The sequence below is a fragment of the Ailuropoda melanoleuca genome, chromosome 4 (genome assembly GCF_002007445.2).
Source record: "Ailuropoda melanoleuca isolate Jingjing chromosome 4, ASM200744v2, whole genome shotgun sequence".
NCBI lineage: Eukaryota > Metazoa > Chordata > Mammalia > Carnivora > Ursidae > Ailuropoda > Ailuropoda melanoleuca.
Genome location: NC_048221.1, coordinates 95,646,471 through 95,673,962, shown reverse-complemented (window position 1 = coordinate 95,673,962; position 27,492 = coordinate 95,646,471). Strand labels below are relative to the sequence as shown.

The 27,492-nt window shown below is 37.6% G+C and overlaps 1 protein-coding gene across 18 annotated transcripts in view; it reads right to left on the bottom strand.

Moving 5' to 3' along the window:
- Positions 1–27,492, bottom strand: part of ALMS1 (ALMS1 centrosome and basal body associated protein) — a 174,757-nt gene that overhangs the window by 38,452 nt on the left and 108,813 nt on the right. For all 18 annotated transcript variants that reach the window (XM_034659360.1, XM_034659361.1, XM_019802036.2 and 15 more), the window contains 4 exons: positions 25,633–25,874; positions 22,999–23,124; positions 4,551–4,721; positions 1,379–1,516 (listed from right to left, as the gene is read on the bottom strand). In XM_034659360.1, the coding sequence (XP_034515251.1) occupies positions 1,379–1,516; positions 4,551–4,721; positions 22,999–23,124; positions 25,633–25,874 (677 nt within the window). The remainder of the gene's footprint in view (positions 1–1,378; positions 1,517–4,550; positions 4,722–22,998; positions 23,125–25,632; positions 25,875–27,492) is intronic.

The window sequence follows — 27,492 nt, the reverse complement described above, 5'->3', positions numbered from 1 at the left end:
AAAAAAAAAAAAAAAAAAAAAAAAGAACATTGCAGGGAGAGAAATCCCTGAGCCAGGGCTGCTGTATAATCTGTCAGGAACAGGCTACTGACATTTATCTTACCGCTGCCTGCCTGCAATCTAGAGCACTACAGGGTTGGGTTTTTTGTGTTTTGTTTTGTTTTACTGAGCAGGCAGTACTTTGGTCTCCCCACTCAGAAAGCTTCACTTCAGTAAACATGATTACTCTGAAATGAAAGAAGGCACAAGACTCCTGCTAACTTCATTGGTTTCATAATCTGGAGACGAGACTCAATTGTAGGCACCCCACAGCCTGTTCTGAGTAAGGTGTCCTTGTGGAAGATGAAGCCGGGGTCCGACTGCGGGAAAGTGACCACTTTGCTCCAACTTGATCAGTTAAAGGGCCATGCAGTAACCTTCCAAATAACTAAGGGTACGTGTTACCTACTGGGTGGCCAAGCCTGGTAAAGCTGTCAGAATGAATATGGATGTGATTCTTTCTTTCACATGCGAAAATGAAGATTTTTGTATTAAAAAAAATAAAATAAAACCTTGACTTTACTGGGCAAATGGTTACCAGAATAAAGATGGTATTTCCCAGCCTCCTGGCAACACAGCTTGGTATGGATGTGTGACTAAGTCTGGCCAATAGAATGGAAGGGGAATGGTACATGTAACTTTTGAAAAGTATTTAAAGAAGGAATATACTTTTTTCTTTCCCATTCTTCCCTTCTGCTGGCTGGAATACAGGCCTGATGGCTACTGCATGAGAATGGAAGCTAAAAATGTTGGAGCAATAGGAGAGAAACAGCTTTGTTCCTTGATACACTGGAGCCCATATCTGGATTTTTACAAGAAAGAGAAATAATTTCCTGTCTTAAGTCAATGTTACTTTGTCTTTGTTTTCACCTCTCAGAGCCAAAACAAATCCTAACTTTAACATGCTATTATGGTCATTTTTAAATCAGCATAATCCCATTGAAGTAAATTAACTGGATAGGTACTTAAGAAGTAAATAAGCTGAATTCTTAGAGAAAAAGGTTTATGTACTACAATAGTATTAAAGAGTGAGCATCTTGTGGAACTGAATTTTCTTATCAGTAAAGTTTCTTTTATCAGTAAAGTCCATTATATGAATTTCTGGCAATGAGATTAACTTGTGAACTATAGCCACAAAGTTGTCCAGCAATGTCTTAAAGAGCTTTAAAAATGTTAATTTTACCTGCCAATCTATACCAAAAAATTGTTATCTGCTATTTCACATATGAGCAAGACAGACAAAGGTTGAAGACAGTAAGGGAACAGAAAATACTTTTCTGTCTATACTCATTTTAGAAGTCCAGAAGAAAATAATACACAGATAATTCAGTTCAGTTACCTTCAGTCGTTTTCTGCAAGGATTCTTTTTCTTCAGGTTGTGCAGCTTTAGTCACTGCCTTTTTATCATAGATCTCCTTTTTCTGGTTTTTATCTGAGATGTCTTCATCCCCAATGAGGGAAACTTGAACTTGGGCATCTGGAATAATGATATCATGTAATTCCACAGAGAAGGAAAAGAATAAACACAATAGGCAAGTAACCCCCCCCCCACCAAAGTCTAAACAAAACCCCAAACCTCTTTGTATATTAAGAAATAAAAGCATCTCCTAGGCCCCATCACACCTTTTAAGTTGTGACAATTATGGTGGGTTTACAACATACAACATGAATTGGAAAGCTTTTCCTATTTTTCTGTGTACAACGATGGTTTAAATAAAATACCACTTTATTTTTAAAATTTAAATTCAATTAATTAACATTTAATGCATTATTGGTTTCAGAGGTACAGGCCTGTGATTCACCTGTCTTATATAATAACCAATGCTCATTATTCACGTGCCTTCCTTAATGCCCATCACCCAGTTACCCCATCCTCCCACCGCCCCCCCCCAGCAACCCTCAGTTTGTTTCCTATTTAAGCGTCTATTATGGTTTGTCTCCCTCTCTGGTTTCATCTTGTTTTATTTTTTCCTCTCTTCCCCTATGATCCTCTGTTTTGTTTCTGAAATTCCACATATGAGTGAAATCATATAATCACTGTCTTTCTGTGATTGACTTATTTTGCTTAGCGTAATACCCTCTAGTTCCATCCATGTTGTTGCAAATGGCAAGATTTCATTTTTTTGATGACTGAGTGATATTCCATTGTGTATATATACCACCTCTTCTTTATCCACTCATCTGTCGATGGACATGTGGGCTCCTTCCATAATTCAGCTATTGTGGACATTGCTGGTATAAACATGGGGGTGCAGGTGCCCCTTCAGATCACATTTGTATCTTTGGGGTAAATACCCAATAGTAAAATTGCTGGGTCATAGAGTAGCTCTACTTTCAATTTTTTTTTTTTTTGACAGAGAGAGAGACAGCCAGTGAGAGAGGGAACACAAGCAGGGGGAGTGGGAGAGGAAGAAGCAGGCTCCCAGTGGAGGAGCCCGATGCAGGGCTCGATCCCAGGACTCTGGGATCACGCCCTGAGCCGAAGGCAGACGCTTAACAACTGAGTCACCCAGGCGCCCCTACTTTCAACTTTTGAGGAACCTCCATACGGTCTTCCAAACTGGCTGCACCAACTTGCATTCCCACCAATAGCGTAAGAGGGTTCCCCTTTCTCCATATCCTCGCCAACATGTGTCATTTCCTGACTTGTTAATTTTAGCCTAAAACACCACTTTAAATGAAACCTGTTCTTCAGTGGTTTGACACAAGTTAAAAAAAAAAAAAATCAATGTCTTTTTCAAAGTATAAAAGTGGATGTAACAACTCTTTTCAGTTCTTTGGTTTATTCAAAGTTTTTGTCACTTATTGAGCCAATTTGGTATTTCATATCATCCTAGAAAAGCATCTGTGCCATCTAGATTTTATATATAATACTCTTATCATTTTTAAAAATCTCCTGAAATTATATCCTTTTAAAATTGCTTAATATTTTCTACTTTCTTTCTGTTTTTCTTGGTCATACTTGCTAGAGGTTTATCTAACCTTATTGTTTTTTTAAAATCAGCTCTTTTCTTTCTTATTATATGAGAAAACAAGTGTAAAATAATATTAATATATTAAAAATCACCAATAAAACTAGCATAACAGTTAATAATGGTTATGTTTTTACAATGCGTCGAAAAGAGGTTCAGCTCATTGCTAAGTATGAATATTTTTCAAAAAAGAAATCAGAAAAGCAACAGAGATTACTAAAGACATAACATAATGTGTCTACCAAAGAGCTTAACAAATAGAACATTACAGATATGATTCCCTATGTAAAGCCTCAGAGATGCCATTCTCTGTCTTTTTAATAGCAACATTTATGCTGAATTTAGAGTTTATCCATTTCAAGGACGTTTCTGAATTTTTTTACTTTATTGCATGTATTATCAGCAATATGTACCCAGACTGGAACGTAGAGCTATACTATGTTTAAAAATTGCCTTGGGATCAGCAGCACCTATTCAACTAATAGCTATGCACAGGAATAAAAACAGTAAATGGAAGAAAGCAACACAGGCAATTAGACATGTAGAATTTTCAGTTTCCATTTAATAAATACAACCATGTATCAACCGGGGAAGTACAATGTCAGGGATGCAGAGGAAAAAAATCAAGCAGGTCTCTAAAGATTAAAAAGTTTCATAAAACAGTGGGGCCTATATCTGGGGATAGGGTTGAAAATTCAAATACCCATAGTGACCAGACAGATAAGGTGGAAAGAAGCAGACCGGCTCTGGGAAGCGTGGGGACTTGAAGCAAACACGAGAATGTGTATCTTCTCTGCAGGGAACAGCCATGCATCAGGGGCAGGTGATTATTGCCATAGTGGAATGCAAGCTGAGTGCAACCAGATATTCTGATTTTTCAAGGGAAGCCCAAAATCTTATTTTTAAATGTTGGCAGCAAAATGAAAATTAATTAATTTTTAAAAGATTTTATTTATTTATTTGATAGAGAGAGAGAGACAGCCAGCGAGAGAGAGAACACAATCAGGGGGAATGGGAGAGGAAGAAGCAAGCTCCTAGCCAAGGAGCCTGATGTGGGGCTCGATCCTAGAACGCTGGGATCACGCCCTGAGCCTAAAGCAGACGTTTAACGACTGCGTCACGCAGGAGCCCCAAAATGAAAAGAAAATTTAAAAGACCAGGTGAGCCATATACTTTCTTGCAAAATCCAATCTATGAAAATATTAGTTTGTACGATCAGATAAATTCATGAAGCAAATTTAATCAAGATTTTCTACGGATTTGTTTCTAAAACATACCTGATTAGATATTATTTCACTTCAAAAGTTGCAGTATATTTTATTTCCCATAGTGAAAATAAAGTTACTAGGTTTAAGAAACCTGTGAAGCATTTTAAAAGATTTCATAAATATTTTAACTTCTTGTTTACACCCAATAAAATCGCTAACAGAAAAGTTTGTGTAACACCAGAAATAAGATAAAGACTGGACAATATTCTCATTTAGGATAACCAGAAGAAAAAAAAAAAGGCCACAAAATACACAAAGCCAATTCAGTTACCTGCATTATCTTTCTGAGGGGGTTTCCCCCCCACTGGCAAAGGTGCCTTCACCACTGCCCTCTTACTGTAGATCCCTTCTTTATGTTTAATGTTATCAGTGACTGGCAGGTCATCATCCCTCGTGCCTAGTACCTCTGCCGGGAAGTCTGGAGCAATGGCATCATTGGATCCTACAGAAAAGTGGCCAAGGAGTATAATTAACACAAATGTAGATATGAAGTTGAAGAAAGACAAAAAATTTACCTCTTAAACTGCTTCTATTAAAAAGGTACTGGAATAGGAATGTTGTAATGTGATCAGAAGGCGATGTCAGTCAAATGGAAGCTGTCAGACATGTATAACAAATTGCAACAATAGACGGTGGAGAAGCAAACGACAGCAAACGACAGAAAATATACAGAGTACCAGTTCAGAAGAAAGACAATTTCCAGTTCAGGAAGGTTTTTAAAGAAAGAATACAGACTGTAACCTGGAAAATATGTAGGCTTTTTGAAATATGCAGAGGAAGGAAGACAGACATTTTAGGAAGAGGTGAAGCATGAGCAAAGACAAGGAGGCAGGAAAGCAAAAAGTATGTAAGAACAGCAGCCACTTTGTGGTCAGGCCAGATTACAGAATACATTAAAGAGAGCGGTGGGAAATACTAAAAAATAATTGTTTGGGGCAAAATTCAGCAGAGCATGGAATCCCAGGCTAAAAAGTGTACAAATTTTATTGTATATGAAATGTAACATCCTCAAAAAATTTTTAATAAAGGGAAAATGTAATCAGCTATGTTTTAGGAAGATTAATCCAGCAATAATACGAGATACAAAACACTGAAAGGAAAATCTTATGTGATAAAGAAATACAAGATCAAAAGTAATTTTATTTTCTTTTAAAAAACATCCCAATATTCCTACGTCCACTGGTAAGAGAAGTTTATCCATGCCACAAAAAGAGGTGAAGTACATTTCTGAGCGCCTAAAATATATATGACAATAAGAGCTGAGTATCAGTCTCATTAGTACAGTGCAAATGTAAGTCAGTCATGAAGCATTTTTTAGGACAGATTACAAGGATCCTACTAAGCCTGCTAGTTATATGTACAGATTAAACTGGGCTTATTCTCAGCTGCTGTGGCATCACTTTCTCTCATTTGCTCCCTACCTCTCTGGCAAATCCTTAGTATCCTTCCTTCTACCAAATTTCTCAATGCTGGAGTTCTTCCAGGGGTCAGAACTCTTTTCTCTTCCTGGGTGGACTCATCAATTACCAATGGATGGAACACTATCTATCTATATGCTGATGACCAACAAATATCTCTAGCTGAGATCTTTCTTTTGAGCTTCAGATTCTAGCATTCAAGACACAGCTAGTCCTTACAGCACCTTTTGAAGAAATTAGAAAAAGGTGTCCCTTTCTTAATTAAAGAAATTAAGATATTATACATTATGGTACAACACCACAACTGTACATGGGGCTCATTCTCCTCACAAATACTTCCAGATACCAGAGAACACACCCCACCAGCAACAAGCACATGCATACTCTTCACCACCACCCTTTGTTCTCTAAGAGAGGTGACTATGTCAGGTTCACAGTCAGGTGGGGAACAATAAGTCCCTGAGGGCAGTGGTGCACGAAGAAGAGAAACAAGTCAGTGGAGCTGACAGGCAACTGAAAGACAGTGTAGCCACATGCATGTGTGTATGCCAACAAGCGTTATGTGTACTTATTTTCAGCATCCAAGCACAGCTATAGGACATGTAAGTATAGATTTTTGTTTGGGGCAAGAAGGGAGTTAACACTGCTCCGGAACTCTAACTGGAGATCTGGAAACTTCATACTCACCTGTGTATTTTCATAAAAAATAGCATATGTCTATATGATGTTAACAATACCATCTTTTATGTGGCACCCTTGTATACAACCTTAAATGTGTAAACCAACTCTGTTTATGGTCAATAGCCTTCTGACTAACTGGTATCCTCACCTCCACACTTCTAGCATTCCCACCTTGGCTCCCTGCCTTCCCACCTATGAAGTGGTTCTTCATCTAGCAGCCAGTAAATTTTACAAATGTAAATGAAACCACAGTTGCCTACTAGAATAAAATACAAATGTTTTAATATGATTTACAAGACACTGAATGATCTTGGGCCTACCTATCTAACCATATCTAGCCACCATTCTGCTCTAACCACACTGCATTCTCATTTGTCAAGTGCATCAAGCTCTTTCCTGTTTCAGGAGCTTTGCCCATGCTGTCATTCTCTACTCTTTGCCTACCTAACCCACCTTTATCCTACAGACCTCATCTCTAAAGTTTTTTCTTTGGAAAGGCCTTTAGGAGCTCCTAAAACTAAACTGGGTACTCTTATTATTCTCATCCAGTTCTACTTTATTTTCTTAACACTTATCATTTGTAATTAAGTACTTATTTGTGGTCTATTTGTTTACTATCTGCAACAACATTCCACATACTCCATAAGCTGGGGACCATGTTTATTTGCCTCTGTAAATGTAGCACATAGGATAGTATCTGCCAGGAACACAGTAAGAGCTTTAATACTTTTGGGTTGAAGAAAAAAATGAACATGAACTGAAAGCTTTTCACCTTAAGAAAAACAAAACAGAACAACCAAACTTTGGTTTTATATGTTTTGGAATGAATATATACAGGGAATGCAATGTATATAGTTTCACATCTGGGGTTTTTCCCCCCACTCAATTCAAGATAAATTTTTAATGGAATCTAGAGTTTAGAGTCAGCATATAAAATGAAAAACCATACAGGGTTGAAATTACCCCAGGAAGGTTCCTTAAAAAAAAAAAGCACCAAGGGGCGCCTGGGTGGCACAGCGGTTAAGCGTCTGCCTTCGGCTCAGGGCGTGATCCCGGCGATCTGGGATCGAGCCCCACATCAGGCTCCTCCGCTGTGAGCCTGCTTCTTCCTCTCCCACTCCCCCTGCTTGTGCTCCCTCTCTCGCTGGCTGGCTGGCTCTTTCGAATAAAAAAATAAAATCTTTAAAAAAAAAAAAAAAAGCACCAGGCTGAAATTGACATCCTATTGGCTCAACAAATTCACCAGAGTGTACTTTTCCCTTTTGGCTTGCAACAAATCACTGTGCCTGCTTCTGAGCACCCGATGAAGTACCTGGCTTGTTTAGAGGCCATGTTGTAACAAAAAGACACTTTAACTCTAGAATCATTCTCAGGGAATCAAGATAAACTGTTTAAGCTAATTATAAAAGGCAAATGAGGACAGTAAACTTTGAAAAGAGAGGTTTCCCATCACCCGTCTCAAATTCCATCATAATATGTTTATAGAATATAGACTTCACACAACTCTTGCAACTTTTTTAAGATTTTATTTTTAAGGAATCTCTATACCTAATGCGGGGATTGAACCCACAATCCAGAGATCAAGAGTTGCACGCTCCACCCACTGTGCCACCCAGGCTCCCCAACTCCTGCACAGACATATGCTAAAAGACATATGCTTTCTCACCTTTTTTTGTTAAATATATGTAATTGAACATGCTTAAATTAAATGCATGTATGACAAAATGCCAATGTATGCTAAATTTACCATAGCTAAAAAATTTCACTGTAATCCATTCATTTGACTGTATGCTCTCTTAAAGTTTTTTTTTTTTGTTTCCTGTTCTTGTTCTTTTTTTTTTTTTTTAAGATTTTATTTATTTTTTGTCAGGGAGAGGGAGAGCGAGAACACAAGCAGAGGGAGCAGCTAACAGAGGGAGACACAGGCTCCCTACTGAGCAATAAGCCTGATGCATACTTGATCCCAGGATGCTGGGATCATGACCTGAGCCGAAGGCAGACGCTTAACCCGCTGAGCCACCCAGGCATCCCTCCTGTTCTTGCTCTATGCTACTTTGCTAATTTTGTACACTCAACAGTAATTTGGAAGATAGATACCAAGTTTTAAAATTCTTTTAGAGGGGCGCCTGGGTGGCTCAGTTGTTAAGCATCTGCCTTCGGCTCAAGGCATGATCCCGGAGTCCTGGGATAGAGCCCCACATCGGGCTCCTCCACTGGAAGCCTGCTTCTTCTTCTCCCATTCCCCCTGCCTGTGTTCCCTCTCTTGCTGGCTGTCTCTCTCTCTGTCAAATAAATAAATAAAAATATTTTTTAAAAAAATTCTATTAGAGGGGCACCTGGGTGGCTCAGTTGGTTGGGCAACTGCCTTCGCAAGGGTCATGATCCCGGAATCCCAGAATCGAGCCCTGCATCCCGTGTCAGTCCCTGCTTGGCGGGGAGTCTGCTTCTCCCTCTGACCCTCACCTCTCTCATGCTCTCTCTCTCTCTGTCAAATAAATAAATAAAATCTTTAAAAAAGATTCTATTAGAGTTTTTCCAGTATTTTTTTTAGCATTTTTTTATTGTGGTAAAATATACATAGAATTTGCCATTCTAACCATTTTTAAGTATATAGTTCAGTGGCTTTAAGTACATTCACACTTACGTGCAACCATCATATCCTACATCTCCAGAATTCACACATTTTCACAAACCAAAACTATACCTATTAAATGATAACTCCCTTTTCCTCCTCCCCTCACCCCTTGGTAACCACTGGTCTACTATGTCTCCGTGAATCTGACTACTCTAGGTACCCCATATAAGCGGAATCTTAGAATATTTGTCTCTTTGTGATTAGCTTATTTACTTAACACAGTATCTTCAGGGTTCATCAACAATGTAGCATGTGCCAAATTTCACTCTTTTTAAGGCTGAGTAATATTCCACTGCATATATGCATCACATTTTATGTATGTATTCATCAGCTGATAGACATTTGAGTTGTATCCACCTTTTGGCTATTGTGAATAATGTTGCTATGAACATGAGCATCTGTTCAAATCCCTGCTTTCAATTCTTATGGGTATATGTTAGATCATATAGCAATTCCATGTTTAACATTTTAAAAAAAATTTTTTTTAAGAGAGAGCGAGCATGTGCACAATGCGGGAGGGGAATAGAGGGAGAGGGAGAGAGAGAATCTTAAGCAGGCTCCACACCCAGCATGGAGCCAGACACAGGGCTTGCTCTCTGACCTCGAGATGACGACCTGGGCCGACATGAAGAGTCCCAACACTTAACCGACTGAGCCATTCAGGCACTCCTCTATGCTTAACTTTTTTAGTAACCACTACACTGCTCTTGTAGTGGCTACATCCTTTTAAGCTCCCACCAGCAATACACAAGGGTTGCAATTTCTCCATACCCCCACCAAACCTTGTTATTTTTTCTGTTTGGTAACAGCCATCCTAATGGGTATGGAGAGGTATCTCACCGTGGTTTCGATTTGTTTCCCTCATTACTAATAATGTACAGCATTGTTTTAATGTTTTTGACCATTTGTGTATCTTTCTTGGAAAAATGTCTATTCAGATCCCATGCCCATTCTAAAATTAGACTGTTGGCTGTTGCTGAGTTGTAAGAGTTCTTCATATATTCTGAATATTAATCCCTTATCAGATATATGATTTGCACATTGTTCTAATTCTGTGAATTACCTTTTTACTCTGACTTTTTTGACATACAAAAGTTTTAACTTTTCATAAAATCCAGTTTCTTTCTTTTGTTGCCTGTGCTTTTGATAACATATTACTTTTATAAGAACTTCTTTAACCTATCTGATCACCAAATCACGAATAAAATACAACTTCTTTGGTCTCTTCTATGAAGCACAAAGAATAGAATCAAATTGGTTTTTGTTTTTATGCTTTTCATCCCGAAATTGACTTCTGACACTTTTTGTTCACCTTGTAAATAAAATTTCTATTTCGATGAATGTTCTGTTAACCTGGCTTCAAAGCTCACCGCTGCTTCATTACTCTTTCTGGAACTCTTCACTTAGAGCTACCTCTTCAGCTGGAGAGTCTTCAAATTAATTTTTCAAGACAGTATGAAGGTTGCCTACAAGAGACTCATTTTAGACCTAAAGATTCCTGCTGAATGAAGTGAGGGGGTGAAGATAACTTTACCACACAAATGGATGTCAAAAGAAACTTGGAGCAGCAAACTTATAGTGGTCAAACTAGACTTTTTTGTTCTTATGTTGTTCTTATCCTGCTTTGGTATCGGGGTACTACTGGCCTCATGGAATGATTTTGATGTGTTTCCTCTCCTCCATTATTTTAAGCTTTGATAAAGATTGTCATTAATTTTTTTTTTTTTAATGTTTGGTAGAATTCACCAATGAAACCATAGAGTCTTGGGCTTTTCTGTGCTGGGAGATTTTTGATTCCTAATTCAACTTTTTTTTTAAAAAGATTTTATTTATTTATTTGACAGAGACAGCCAGTGAGAGAGGGAACACAAGCAGGGGGAGTGGGAGAGGAAGAAGCAGGCTCCCAGCAGAGAAGCCTGATGTGGGGCTCGATCCCAGAACGCTGGGATCACCCCCTGAGCCGAAGGCAGACGCTTAACGACTGCATCACCCAGGCGCCCCCCCAATTCAACTTTCATTCTTGTTATTGGACCAAGATTTCCTACTTCTTGGATTCAAGATTCATGATGCAATCTTGGTAATTTGTGCATTTTTAGGAGTTATCTGGTTGTATTTTTCTAAGTTATCTGATTTGTTAGTATATAACTGTTTATAATAATCTGTTTTCACACTATATTTCTGTGGTTATCTATTGTTTTGTTTTCTCTTCCATTTCTCATTTTGGTTTTTGAGACTTCTTTTTTTTTCTTAGTTGATGTAGTTAAAGCATTGCCAATTTTGTTTGTTTTTTGAAAATCTGGCCACTACTTTCAATGTTATGTTATTGTTTATTCTGGTCTCTATTTTACTTATCTCTGATTCTTCTTTGTTGTTCCCTTCCTCTACTAAATTACAGCTACATTTCTTCTTTTTCTAGTTCCTTGGGGTATGATGTTGTTAATTTGAAATTTTCCCTTAATATTACAAGCATTTATGGCATAAATTTCACTCTAACATCTGCTTTTGCTGCATCCCATACATTTTGGAATATTGTGTTTTCTTTTTCTTTTATTTTGAGACATATCTTGATTTGCCATTTCATTTATTTGGCCCATTGCTGGAGCAATAGTTTGTTAGTATTTACATATTCAATATTTCATATTTATATTGTAGATTTTCCAGCTTTGTTTTATTGTTGATCTTTAGTTTTATATCATCATGGTTGGAAAATATACTTGGTATATTTCAGTCTTCTTAAATCTGTAATATTTGTTCTATTTCAAGTGATTTAACCAGGGAATTCTCTTGTGTGTACTTGAAGAAAATGTGTATTCTATTTTTCTTGGATGGAATATTTTATATATATATTTTAGAACCATGTATTCTGAAGTGTTCAAGTAAAAGTGTTCTTGTTGAAAAAAAACTTTAACTGAGGGTACTCGTTTAAAATAAAGTGTATCGGGGGGATTGGTTGCATGAAATAAGTGAACGGGATTAGAAGTATACTTATTATGACGAGCACTGAGTAATGTATAGAATTATTGAGTCACTATGTTGTACATCTGAAACTAATATAACACTGTATGTTAACTATACTGGAATTAAAATTTAAAACTTAATTAAAAAAAAAAAGAAAGTATGGGGCGCCTGGGTGGCACAGCGGTTAAGCAACTGCCTTCGGCTCAGGGCGTGATCCCGGCGTTATGGGATCGAGCCCCACATCAGGCTCCCGCTATGAGCCTGCTTCTTCCTCTCCCACTCCCCCTGCTTGTGTTCCCTCTCTCGCTGGCTGTCTCTATCTCTGTCAAATAAATAAATAAAATCTTTAAAAAAAAAAAAGTATGAAGGCAGAGTATGTTTTCGAGCTCCTGTATATTTGTGAAAATCTCTTTGTTGCCATATTGCTTAACAACTACACACTTGGGTCCATAAATCCTTGAATTATATAATTTTCCCAATAAATACATATTTTGTTCCATTTATTTCTTACATTTAGCATCTGGATCTGGATTTCTGTTTTCTTCCCCAGATTCGAGAAGTTTTCAGCTATTATTTCTTTGAATAAATTTTCTGCTCCCTTTCTTCTCCTTCTGAGAGCCCTATAATGTGAATTCATGCTTAATAGCATCAAGTTCCCCTAACCTATTCTCATCATCATTATTTTTTTTAAAGATTGATTCTTTTTTACATTTTCTCTTTGTTGAGGTTCTCACTGAGATCCACCACTCTCTTCTCAAGTCCAGTGAATATCTTTATTACCATTACTTTATATTTTCTATCAGGCATATTGCTTATCTCCATTTTGTTTAGCTGTCTTGCTGTGATTTTGTCCTGTTCTTTCATTGGCACATATTCCTCTGCTTCACTTTTTCTAACTCTGTTTCTCTGTTAGAAAAGTCAGCTACATCATCTGCTCTTGAAAGTAGTGGCCTTATGAAGAAGAGGTCCTGTGGTGCCATGCAAAGCACTGTTCCCTGTTCACCAGAAACTGGTGCTTCAGGGATGTCTCCTACATGTATTGCATGGGTCCTACTATTGTGGTTAAGCCATGTTTGCCTTCAGTCCAGTCAGCTGCAATGGGTCTCTTTGCTTGTAGTGGGTAGGTTTAGTCTCTATGTTGCTAGGGGCCAGTCTGGGGCTGCCTTGTGGTTGAGTTGGGTAAGACCAGATGTTTGTTAGAGCTGCAGCTGGACTGAACTGCAGGGTGCTCTCCTTGTGTTGTCCCCTGAGAGGCTTTTGGTGGTGGGCAGGGCCTGCAGTCAGACCAGATGTCTGCTCCCAGCCCACAGCTGAACTGGTGTGTGTATTTATCTTCATCTCTACCCAGGGCGGGAATCACCTTGGAGTGGTCCTGGTCACTGTTGGGCTACTTGCACAATGCCATGCTTCTGGTGTCACTTTGGATGGACTTGGTGGCCAAGGGTGGGTCAGATGGAGCAAATCCGCAGGAGAATGTGGGGACAGGACACATTGTTAGCAAAGCTAGGTATGTGTTGGTATGCTTGTGGGAGAAGACCTGGAACCTTTTGGAGAACTCCTGTTGAGAGCAGTTTGGATGGGGCAGACCCATGGGGGTACAACATGGGAGTGGGGCATCCTATTAGGAAAGCTAGGTGGAGAGTGTTCATGCTTCTTCCACCAAATACGCATGTATCTAGGATTGCAGATGAGGAAAAGAAATGGCACTGGCTCTTTTGTTCTTGGAGAAATCTAAAGATCCTTGCTCCTACTGCACACCTGAGATTAGGAAATAGATCTTCCCATATCCTCTAGGCATTTTCCAAACTGCTGCTTCTATACTGTATCTCAAAAAGGCTGTTGTGCTGTTCCTTTAAAAGTGGGGACTCAGTTTCCTATTGCCCTCTGGTTATCCCAAAGCAGAGCCTGCTTATTTTTAAAGTTCCTGGTGTTAAGCCCCAGTGATTATCAAAACTCAATAAATTAAGCCCCTCTGGTCTTCAAAGCCAAATGTTATGGGGATTTATTTTCCAGCGCAGGTCCCCCACGCCTGGGGTGCCTAGTGTGGGGTCTGCTCCTCTTCCTTCTCCAGGCGTGCCATGTCCCTTCCTCCCATGGTCAGTCTCGTGGGTCAGCTTGGTTCCCGAGTCTTTGCCCTTCCTACCATATTTCATGTGCCCTCTTCACTACAATTAGCTGGGGAGAGTCTGCTCTGCCAGTCTCTGAGTCATTTTTTGGATTACTTACACTGATGTTGAGCGTTATCTAGGTCAATCCATGGGATGGGGTGAGTAGGAGTCTCCTACTCTGCCATCTTCCCCAGAAGCTCCCTGCCCCTCCCTTTTAAAAAATTGAGATATAATTCAAATAACATAAAAGCCACCAATTTAAGAAGTGTACAAATGAGTAGTTTTTAGTATATTTATAATCATTGCTGCTATCTCATTCCAGCACATTTTTGTCACCCCAAAAAGAAACTCTATACGCATTAGCAATTAGTCTCCATTTCCCCCTCCCCTACAGCTGCTGGCAACCACTAATTTACTTTTTGTCTATACTGATTTGCTTGTTCTGGACCTCTCATATAAATGGAATTATATAATATGTGACCTTTACTACTGGCTTGAATTGTGTATTTCTCTCTTTAACAGTGTCAGGTTTTTGTTGTTTTTTTATTGTCAGTTTTTCTTTATGTATTTGGGACTCTGTTGTTAGGTGCATATACATTTATAACTATTTTATTTTCTTGATCAATTTACCTTTATCATTATAAAACCTCTTTTATCTTTGCTAATAAATTTAAAGTCTATTTTTTAATGTTTTTTTATTATATCATGTTAGTCACCATACAGTACATCCCTGGTTTCTGATGCAAAGTTCAATGATTCATTAGTTGCGTATAACACCCAGTGCACCATGCAAATACGTGCCCTCCTTACTACCCATCACCAGTCTATCCCATTCCCCCATCCCCCTCCCCTCTGAAGCCCTTAGTTTGTTTCTCAGAGTCCATAGTCTCTCATGCTTCATTCCCCCTTCTGATTACCCCCCTTTCTTTATCCCTTTCTTCCCCTACCAATCTTCCTAGTTTTTATATCTAGTAATAGACACTCTAGTCCTCTTTGGTTACTGTTTACATGGCATATTCTTTTAGATCCTTTAACTTCCACCAATTTGTCTTTGAAACTAAAGAAATTTTTTTTTTTGTAGGGAGCATACACATGGATCATGTCTTTTTATCTACCTTGCCAATCTCTGCCTTTTTAACAGGAGCATTACCCATTTACATTTAATATCATTACACATAATGCAGGATTTAGGTGTGCTATTTTTCTACTTTTTTCTCTAGTATTATGTCTTTTTTATTCCTCAACTTCTCTACTAGTACTTCTTTTGTGTTAAATAGATATTTACTAGTATAGCATTTTAATTCCTACAGTGAGTCTTTTACTATTTGAGTTATAGCTTAGTGGTTGTTCAGGAATTACCATTCATATTTTAATATAAATTAATCTATTTGGGTTAATACCAATTTCAATAGTATATAAAAACATTTTTCCTCTATAGCTCTGTCTCTTCCCTTCTTTATGCTATTATTTTCATAAGTAATATCTCTACACATTTTTGTACAACAGAAATTTATTATTATTGTTTTATGTGTTTGTCTTTAAAGTCGTATGAAAGAAAATGGAATTATAAGCAAAAATACATTTATACTGTCTTTTATTTTTACCAGTGCTCTTTATTTTTTAATATGGATTCAAATTACTGGTGGTGTCCACTCATTTCATCCGGAAGAATCCCATTAGTATTTTCAACTCCAGAATTTCTCTTTGGATTTTTTTTTTTTTTTGTAATTTGTAACTTTTCATTGATATTATCTATTTGGTTAAGACACTGTTCTCAAGGCGCCTGGGTGGCTCAGTCGTTAAGCGTCTGCCTTTGGCTCAGGGCGTGATCCCGGCATTCTGGGATCGAGCCCCACGTCAGGCTCCTCTGATGGGAGCTTGCTTCTTCCTCTCCCACTCCCCCTGCTTGTGTTCCCTCTCTTGCTGGCTGTCTCTGTCAAATAAATAAATAAAATCTTTTAAAAAAAAAGACACTGTTCTCATACTTCTTTATTTTTATTTTTTGAGACAGCGAGTGAGTGAGCAAGCACATGAGCAGGAGTGGGGGCAGAGGGAGAGGGAGACAAAGAATATTAAGCAGGCTCCACGCCCAGTGCAGAGCCTGATGTGGGGCTCAATTTCACGACCCTGAGAACATGACTTGAGCCAAAATCAAGAGTTGGACACTTAACCACCTGAGCAACCCAGGCGCCCCTCTTTAGTTCTTTAGATATGTTTCATTTAGTTCTTTGAACATATTTTAAATAGCTAATAGCTTTGTTTAGTAAGTCTAACATCTGGAATTTCCCAGAGACAATTCCTAAACTGCTATTTTCTTGTGTATGTACCATATTTTTTGGTTTTTAATTTCATAGCTTGTAATTTTCTTGTTGAAAACTTAACATCTTAAATAATAATATATGGTAATTTCAGAAATCAGATTCTGTCTACTCCCCAAAGTTTGCTGTTGTTACTTTATGTTATTTTTTTTTTAAAGTAACTTCTCTGAATGAATTCTGTAAAATCTACTGAAGTTTCTACTCAACTAGTTTAGTTGGTCAGTTAAGACCTAAACAGAGATTTCCTTAAACACCCTGAACCAGTAAATCAGGAAGATTTACAAAAAGGGTTCTGCGTGCATATCAGGACATGCCTTCAACTTTGAGCCAGGCAGTTGTCAACTCTGCCTTAGCCTTCCTTTTCTTCTTACAGAGACTCAAGCACAACCAGAGATAAAGGGTAGGGTCTTTTCAGGTCTTTCCTGAGAATACACATAGGCCTATGCATGTAAACAGTCTTCTAGAGTTCCAGGAATATGTAAAAGCTTTTCTTTTCTTTTTTAAAAGATTTTATTTATTTGACACAGAGAGAAAGAGCAAGTGAGAGAGCACAAGCAGGGGGAGCAGCAGAGACAGAGAGAGAGAAGCAGGTTCTCCACCGAGCAGGGAGCCCAATGCAGGGCTTGATCCCAGGACCCCAAGATCATGATCTGAACTGAAGGCAGATGCTTAACTGATAAAGCCATGCAGGCGACCCTGTCAAAGCTTTTCAAAACATCTATGGACATCTCATCCTTGGTTTTTACCTTTAAGCTTTGGGTTAGTCTATTGTTTGCCTCAACTGTTGTCTATCACCTCAGGCATTATAACATTAAAACACTTGCCTGTAAATATTCTTGAGAAACACCCCATGCACACCCGCACACCTGCACACACACACATATACACAGCCTTTTAGCACTGGATAGCTCTGAATGAGATTAAATAAAGACAAGCCTTTTGAATGGCATATTCCAGGGAACCACCAGACAGATCAAATTCTGACAACTCTTTTGGAATGAAGTTTTGAAACAGGTGTGGTTCTGTTCTATTCCCTCCAGTCCTAGGAAAGCGGCTGATATTTCTCAAGGTTATTACAGAGCTGAGTGTGAGAATGGGACTAGGGGAAGTTAAATGCCACAAAGCTTACTATTCTTACCAAGAGACAGCCATTTCTCTTGAACAAATGTTCACTGGGCTGCTATAAGCCTTTGGTTAATTTCCAGAATTTTGGAAAATTTTTCTGAAGTTTTGTCAATTTTTGTTGCTTTTCCCAAGGGGCAAAGTCTTAGGTCTTTATTCCACCATTTTCTCTGCTGTAATGCCCCACTTCCTTTAAATGATCTCAGCCACTTCTCTCCCTCTGGCTTTTCGCTCCTATACAGTGATTATCAATATACAAATATTTGAATGTCTAAAATGAGTACTGGTATGAGGTATAAAATGACAAAAAAAAAAAGAGACATGTCTCAGAACTTACTATCTAATATAAATAGAGTCTTGTTCTACTTAAGAATGTTACTGGGCATAATACATAAATTTCTAACATCGATCTCTTTCTTTGGGGAGCTGTTACCTTCGCCTTGTTTATATTTTAGGGATTTCATTAATTCAAATGTTTATTCATTCTCAGTTGAGGAAAAATCTATTTGGCCCGCACATTTGCTACTAAAGGTATATGACTTGTCTTTGGCCTCAAATGCCAACTGGATCCTTCTCATATCTATAGATGCATAACATATTAATTGACAACAGGTATTAGAACAATTCTTAGGTTTTCACCTACAGTAGCTCTACTGGTTTAGGAAAGGATCTTACTATGGTCAACTCCCCCACTCAGAATAGATGGAGAACATGAAAACTACAATCTGAAGTGTATATATAGTTATTGGATCTCCTTCTGTCCTATTGATGTATTTAGTACTTTATTTACAGGGACAGTATTTCTCAGGATACAATGTACCATTCCTGGATTATTTTCTCTTTCCACCACTCTCCAATTTTTCTCAAAATTATTATCTCCAACTAGATGAGAGTTAGGGACATAAACATATAGTAGAACAATGGGGGCCTCAAAAAGTATTGAGACATCTGATCAGATTTTTACTGGTACAGACATTCTTTCTGTCTTCTGAACTGGGGGTTGAAAGTGAAGGAATGATCAAAGTTTTTCTTACCGGGGGCTGAAAGTGAAAGAGTGATCAAAGTTTTCTTACTCAATTGTTTTCTTTCTGGTAGCCATTAAATGATTGTTTGTGTACTTTTTCCCCATTAAGTGTGTTTTTATTTTTTGAAGCTTTATTTAAATTCCAGGTCATATGCAGCATAATATTACTTTCAGGTATACAATATAGTGATTCAACACTTCCATACCTCACCCGCTGCTCATCACAAGTGCATTCCTTCATCTCTATCACCTATTTAACCCATCCCTCCACCCACCTCCCCTTTGGTAACCATCAGTTTGTTCTCTTTAGTTAAGAGTCTGTTTCTTGGTTTGCCCGCCCTTTTATCCCTTTGCTCGTTTGTTTTATTTCTTAAATTCCACATATTAGTGAGATCATATGGTATTTGTCTCTCTCTGACTAACTTATTTTGCTTAGCATAATACTCTCTAGCTCCATCCATGTTGTTGCAAATGGCAAGATATCATTCTTTTTTTATCGCTAAGTAATGTTCCGTTGTGTGTGTGTGTGTGTGTATATCACTTCTTTTTTTTTTTTTTTTAAAGATTTTACTTATTTATTTGAGAGAGAAAGCACGAGCAAGGAGAGAAGCAAACAGAGAAGCAGACTCCCCGTTGAGCACGGAGCCCAACACGGGGCTTCATCCAGGACCCCGAGATCATGATCTGACCCAAAGGCAGACACTTGACTGAGCCACCCAGGCATCCCTATACCACCTCTTCTTTATTCATTCATCAATCAATGGACACTTGGGCTGTTTCCCTAATTTGGCTATTATAGATAATGCTGCTATAAATAGTAGGGTGCATATATATCCTTTTTAAGTCAGTATTTCTGTATTCCTTGGGTAAATACTCCTAGTGTGATTGCTGGATTATAGGATAGTTCTCTTTTTACCTTTCTGATGAACCTCCATATCGCTTTCCAGAGTGGCTGCACCAGTTTGCATTTCCACCAAAAGTGAACAAGGGTTCCCCTTTCTCTACAACCTCGTGAACAACTGCTGTTTCTTGTTGTTGATTTTAGCTGACAGGTGTGAGGTGATCTCTCATTGTAGTTTTGATTTGCATTTCCCTGATCATCAGTGATGTTAAGCATCTGTTCATATGACTGTTGGCCATCTGCATATCCTCTCGGGAAAAATGTCTATTCGTGTCTTCTGCTCATTTTTAATTGGACTATTCACTTTTGGGATATTGAGTTTTATAAGTTCTTCATATATTTTGGATACTAACACTTTATCAGCTATGTCATCTGCAAATATCTTCTTCCATTCTGTAGGTTGCCTTTTAGTTTGGGTGACTGTCTCCTTCCCTGTGCAGAAGATTATTATTTTGATATAGTCCCAATAGTTTATTTTTTATTTTGTTTCCCTTGCCTCAGGAGACCTATCTGGAAGGAAGGTGGTATAGCTGATGTCAAAAATATTACTTTACTGCCTACGTTCTGTTCTAGGATTTTTATGGTTTCGTGTCTCACATTTAGGTCTTTAATCTATTTTGAATTTATTTTTGTATATGGTGTAAGAAAAGTGTTCCAGTTTTATTCTTTTGCATGTTGCTGTCCAGTTTTCCCAACACCATTTATCGAAGAGACTGTCTCTCTCCCATTGGATATTCTTCCCTGCTTTGTCAAAGATTGACCATGTAATTGAGGCTTCGTTTCTGGGTTTTCTATTCTGTTTCATTGATCTATGTGGCTATTTTTGTGCCAATACCATACTGTTTCAACTACTATAGCTTTGTAATATAACTTGAAGTCTGGGATTGTGATGTCTCCAGCTTTGTTTTCCTTTTCTTTTTTTTTTTTTTTAAAGATTTTATTTATTTATTTGACAGAGATAGAGACAGCTAGCGAGAGAGGGCACAAGCAGGGGGAATGGGAGAGGAAGAAGCAGGCTCATAGCGGAAGAGCCTGATGTGGGGCTCGATCCCATAATGCCAGGATCACGCCCTGAGCCGAAGGCAGACGCTTAACCGCTGCGCCACCCAGGCGCCCCCAGCTTTGTTTTTCTTTTTCAAGGTTGCTTGGCTATCTGGGGTCTTTTGTGGTTCCATACAAATTGTAGGTTTGTTTGTGCTAGCTCTATGAAAAAAGCTGCTGGCATTTTGATAGAGATTGTATTAAATGTGTAGTTTCCTTTGGGTAGTATAGACATTTTAACAGTATTTGTTCTTCCAATCCATGAGCATGGAATGTCTTAACATTTCTTTGTGTCATCTTCAATTTCGGAGTACAGGTCTTTCAACTCTTTGGTTAGGTATCTTACGGTTTTTGGTGCAACTGTAAATGAGACAGATTCCTTAATTTCTTTTTCTTCTGCTTCATTACTGGTGTATAGAAATGCAACAGATTTCTGTATGTTGATTTTGTATCCTGTGACTTTACTGAATTTGGTTATCAATTCTAGCAGTTTTTTGGTGGAGTCTTTTGGGTTTTCTATAAATAATATCATGTCATCTGCAAATAGTGAATGCTTTCTTTCTTGCTGATTTGGATGTTTTTTATTTCTTTTTTTTTTTTTTTTAAAGATTTTTTTTATTTATCTGACAGAGATAGAGACAGCCAGCGAGAGAGGGAACACAAGCAGGGGGAGNACAAGCAGGGGGAGTGGGAGAGGAAGAAGCAGGCTCCCAGCGGAGGAGCCTGATGTGGGGCTCGATCCCATAACGCCGGGATCACACCCTGAGCCGAAGGCAGACTCTTAACCACTTTGCCACCCAGGTGCCCCTGGATGTTTTTTTATTTCTTTTAGTTGTCTGATTGCTGTGGCAAGGACTTCCAGTACTAAGTTGAATTAAAGTGGTGAGAGTTGACATCCCTGTCTTGTTCCTGCCCCTAGAGGAAAAGCTCTGTTTTTCCCCACTTAGGATGATATCAGCTGTGGCCTTTTCACATATGGCCTTTATTATGTTGAGGTATGTTCCCTCTAAACCTACTCTGTTGAGGGTTTTTATCAGGAATGGATATTGTACTTTATCAAATGCTTTCTCTGCGTCTATTGAAAATGATCATATGGTTCTTAACTTTTATTAATGTGATGTATCGCATTGATTCATTTGTAAGTATTGAATCACCGTTGCAACCTAGGAATCAATCCACATAAAGTGTGTTTTTAAAATCATAGCCTTGCATGCAGTGGAACTTTCTACTAGTTCCTGGTTATAGGCTTAATAATTAATCCTATCATTTGGTAATATGAGCATTTTTACGGTTCTTTTCAGTAGCATCATAGTGGGATTAGAAGCATAGTGGGGAATTAGAACTTTCATATGTCATTCTAGAATCAACCAGCCAATTCACAAGTAAAATTTCGAAAAATAAAATTGTGACTAATTTATGCACTTCAACTTAGTTACCATTAGATACTTGCTTGGTCTTCTTAAAGTTAACAAAAAATCTGCCTAAGACTAGGGAAAATTTCTCATTTGTGTGTGATTTCTACACATATAAAGATGTCTACTGACAAATCATGAAAAAAAATTTATATCTAAACTGAACCAAGTCATCTCCTGTGAACCACTCTAAATGTTATCCCATCAATCAAAACCCCATACCAGGCCAACTCAGTATTCTCTTCCTAAAATCCCCCCAGGAAATATTTATTGAATTCCTGCATGGGCTGCTACTCATTTTCTAAATCTGCAGTTCCCCTGTGGTGATATCATAAGGGTGCTATGGGATATTTTAAGATTCTAAGGAAACAACAGTGATAATTGGTATCTAGTATACAGTGCACAAGCTACTAGCTCAAAGTAGTTTAAAGTTTCAATATTAGATAATGCCACATTCCTTTCAATGCTGTTATCTTTGCAAAGCTAGATTTTTGACAGTTTCTGTAGTAAAAGCAGCAAGTAACTGAGGTTGTGTAAAATTTCATCTCAAGGTGTGAGAAGCTGTACAGTGTTCTAACAGCTGCACATATCACATTAGTAAATAACTGTGGTTATTTATGAACAAAGTAAAATATTTTCTTTTAAAACCCAGAACTAAAATACCTAATATTTTTGTTTATTAAGTTGTTAGATCAAAACAATAAGTATCTATGTCTTAATAACTTAGAGCTGTTTCAAAAAATACCTCTTGTGTTTATATGTGTTCTACATAATGATGAGGGGGAAAAAAATCACCAAAATACTAAGGAAAATGTGAACAGAAAAAACCTGGAAACCTTTGTCTGAAATGAAGTCCACTAACCCAAACAATTATCCATACAATTTTCTCCATTAAATACTTATTAAATGTTTACATATACATAATACATCTCGCCAAATAACTCACTTTTCTGAATCAGAGACTGAGGCATGAAAAGCTCCACATTTCACTGAAGAATCGATTAAATATCACTGAGCTTTCATATGTCATTCTAGAATTAACCAGCCAATCCACAAGTAAAATTTCAAAAAATAAAATTCTGAATAATTTATGCATAATACCTGAGTGTGAGCTCTCAATGGTCGTATCTGATCTGGAATCCAGAGATGAAGGAATTTGTTTTAATTGTGGAACATAGTACATCTTCGTACTACCAGGAGGCTTATATGGCAACAGTGAAGGCTGGGCTAGGGAGATAAAAGATCAGAACAATTAATAAGAAAACATTAAAACCGAGTGCCTTTCATGTGCCAAGCAGTGTACAAGATTCTTGGGATATATCAGAGTGCCTGGCTGGCTCAGTCTGAAGAGCATGTATCTCTTGATCTCGGGGTTGTGAGTTCAAGCTCCACATGGAGTGTAGAGATTACTTAAATAAATAAATAAACAAACAAACAAAAAGATTCTTAGAATATATCAGTTAACTAAAACAGAAAAATATCTCTGCCTTCAAGAAGAGCTAGCATTCTAGAGGAAGGAGGTATACATCTGTACAAAAGTAATGATTTATTAGAGAGATTTACACAGACACATGCACGCACGCACACACACACTTGTTTTTGTCTCTCTGAAGTCAAGGGAAACAAAAAAGAGTACAGAGGAGGGGAAATTTTAAATAGAAAAAATAGGCTATAGCCTCCACTTCTATCTGATCATTACTATGGTCATTGTTAGAATACTGATTTATTAATTTTCTTCCTCTACCAGTGTATACAAAGCTTGATAGTGATGGTTAAATTTACCAGTTAGTTGAAAGTCTACCAAAAAATGAATAACAAGTGGGCAGAATTACAATGGACCCAGAGCAAGAATGGCTGTCATACGGAGCTGGAGAATTCTGAGACAGATAACTGGATTTTCAGAATTCCTGACAACTTTATGTTTGGATGCAATAGTTTTAAGGTTACTCTGGCCTGGCTGCCAATGGGGGAGGAGCGATTACAGAGCAAATAATGGTTACTCTTAGGAAAGAAAAAAAAGATTAGAGAAGGGCAAAGAAGAAAATTCAACTATAAAATTTATTTCTTCAAAAACTTGGAAAACAAAACTGAATATACACATATCGTATATAATTCTGATTTTGTTGATTCAGAGTACTGAGCACAGTCATGTGTTTCACATACTATTCTTTGTAAGTTAAAATGTTTTCATACCAAAAAAAAAAAAACCTCACAAAATTTTACTTTTAAATACACAGTATTAAAAATATTTTATCAGTAAGCCAAATGATATTAATCCTTTAAAGGAATCCTTTCTCCCAGGTCCTGTATGCAAAAGTGAAACCATAAATTACGGCCTCTATATAAATCGATGCATTTGATGTGAGTAGGAGTTTGAAACAGACTTTCACAGTTGGATTTCCCCTCTCCCATTTCTGGCATCACCATGAGAACAATATAACCCAGGGTAGGTATTGTTCCATTAGCTGGGGTTTCAGAACAAGGCATGTGGAACAGACCCAAACCATTTCTGTAGCCTGAAGCCAAACTCCAACTGACTCACAAAACCCATGAGTGAAAAAAGCAAATGTTTGTTGTTACAAAACACTGAGATTTGTGAGGTTGTTTTACAGTATCACTGTGGCACTAGGTAACTGACATATAAAGATGATCTTTGTGCTATTTATTAAACTGTAGATCCAGGGGTATGTTTTTACTTCACCATAAAAATATATAAGAATTATAACCATCTTAACATATACATGTACTTGTTTAAATTAAATTCAGTCAAAGTTAAATGTTGAATCAAGAAAGTTTCTTTATATATTTAGGCATATCCCATCTTTATCTACAGACAGATAACCTTTTTGCATAAGGAGGAAAACTTAAAATAATATTTTCAGTAGACTTGGGCAAACTATTAAATTCTTAAATTAGTAACTTAAATTTCCCACTCTCATCTGAGGGAAGAATGGGAACTTAATTAATTTTCCCGCTATTGGTCTGAAAAAGAAAATAACATGCTCTATTTTGAATGTTATATAGTATAAGCACTACTGAAATACCACTGTCACAGCATATGAACACTCTAAATGTAGACCTTAGGATAGAGATCGCTAGCTATTCATCAAAATCTACTTCTTATCCTCAAAATCATAGCTAAACCATTTCCTAGCTAGGAGAACATGATCTGAGACACTTCCAGGCCTAGCAGATGTACTTCTCCATGCTTTTTTTGTCCCTTCTAGTTGACTATGATGATGAATCCAAGGTAATTGTGGATTCTGTGTTTTAAAGAGACCAGCACGACAGTCAACCTGGATCCCTGGTCATTGTTTAATAAGCAAGAAACAGACTGGTATTGTGTTTGCACTATTACATGTATCTTCATCTAGTTATTACAGTATGTAACATTTAATATAATACAAAATGAAAATAATTCACCTGCCCACCTAAAACCAAACCTCCACAGTTTTTAAATTTTTATGAACTAATTCATTAAGTATCATGAGATAAAAATAAGTCAACCACAAGCAGCATGAGTCCCGTGTAAGTTGTTAACTCCACTAGAAATTAAGGCAAAAACATAATCACATTTCTTTCATAGCTATGTAAATAAAAGACAGAATCATGTGGATCCTAATGTTTAAAATTAAAATTACGTTTTCTGACTACAAAGACCCCCTCACAAATTTCTGAGATCACTTCATATAGAAGTTGGTAATATGACCTAAAAATGTAATCACATTCTCTTACCATCTGTGCCATGAGGACGAGGAATCTGTTGAACGGAAGATGATGAAGCAAATCTGACAGGAACTTTGCCCAGCTTCTCGGTACTGGGCTCTGGAATTTCAAGTCCACGATCATCAGCATTAATAAAAATCTCCGATGAAAACATGGTTTTCCCTGGACTTTCTGTTGTTATCTGAGTGACTGCGTCAGATGACAATTTTCCAGGGAAGGCAGAAAATGGGGTCTTAATCTCCTCTGATGGTCTGAATAAAAAAGAGAAAGGACACAGAAGGTAATATCCGTGGCTTATCAAATACTGTAATCTCTTTCCAAAGGTAGATTCAAGGAATATTTTGTGGAGATACATCAACCTCAAACGGTTATTTCAGAAGTACCCTTTGCTATCTTAAATACTTATTATAATGTAAGCATGTGTGAGTTAATTCATTTTAAAATCTACTTTAAATTTCAATACAGAATGCTATTATATAATTTAGCCAAGGAAATGGTACTTTTCAGTTGAAGTAAAAATACAATCATTTAAAAAAAATTACTAGAAGTCTACTATAAATTAAGGGACTGTGCTAAATGCATAGAGTGTACAAAAACAAATAAGAAATAAAGACTTGCCTCAGGAAGTTTATTGTCGTGGGGGAACCAGAGGTTTTTAAGATCGTAATTATGTGCTAAGATTTTAGAGAATTAATATTAAAATAGAATAAATAAATGATTCAAAAAAATGAGAGGAGACAAATCTTGTTTACAGAAGAATACCCCCCCACCAAAAAACATGCAGATACCTCCCCATCCAAGGAGGTGAAGATTAATCTCTCCTTTCTCCCTTGAGTATGGGCTGGACTTATTAACTGGATTCCAAAGAACAGAGTAATAAAAAGGGATAAATAGTAACTTTACAGTGGAGAAACCTAACAAACACCGTATTATTCAAGTGATGATGGTTCACATCACCAATGTCATGTGGATGTCACATACTCTCTGCTATGATGTGAAGAGATGGGTATTTCTCACTTATGGTATTCTTTGCCAAAACCCGTAATTCTCACCCCTGGTTGAGAATCACTGTCCTAGAGAAATAATTATGTTCACGTAAAAATAAGTACATGACTGTTCACAGCAGCTATACCATTAATAGTAAAAAACTGGCAACAACCCAAATGTCCTTCTACAGGATAAAATGTGATATATTCATACATTAGACTACTACTTAGTAGTAAAAAGAAATAGCTATTGATACATATAATAACTCGGATGAATCTCCAGGTCATTAGGGTGAGTAAAAAGAGTTAATCCCTAAGGTTACAGGCTCTACGATTCCATTTATAGAACATTCTCAAAATGATAAAATCATAGAGTAGAGATGGTTTCCAGGGCTTAAAGAAGACAGGGGGCAGGGAGAAGGAGTGTGACTATAAAGGGACAGGTACAAGGAATTCCTTTGTGATGACAGGACACTTCTGTATCTTTTTTTTTTTTTTAAAGATTTTATTTTATTTATTTGACAGAGACAGCCAGCGAGAGAGGGAACACAAGCAGGGGGAGTGAGAGAGGAAGAAGCAGGCTCCCAGCGGAGGAGCCTGACGTGGGGCTCGATCCCACAACGCCGGGATCACGCCCTGAGCCGAATGCAGACGCTTAACCGCTGTGCCACCCAGGCGCCCCAACACTTCTGTATCTTGATTATCACACGAATCTATGTGATTAAATTTCATAGAATCATATGCATATACATTAAAAAGAAGCCCAACTGCAGGCAAAAACTGGTGAAATCTGATGAAGGTCTGTAGTCTCCTTATCTGTACTGTATCAGTGTCAATTTCCTGGTTTTGATAACGTACTAAAGTTATGTAAGATATTACCAAA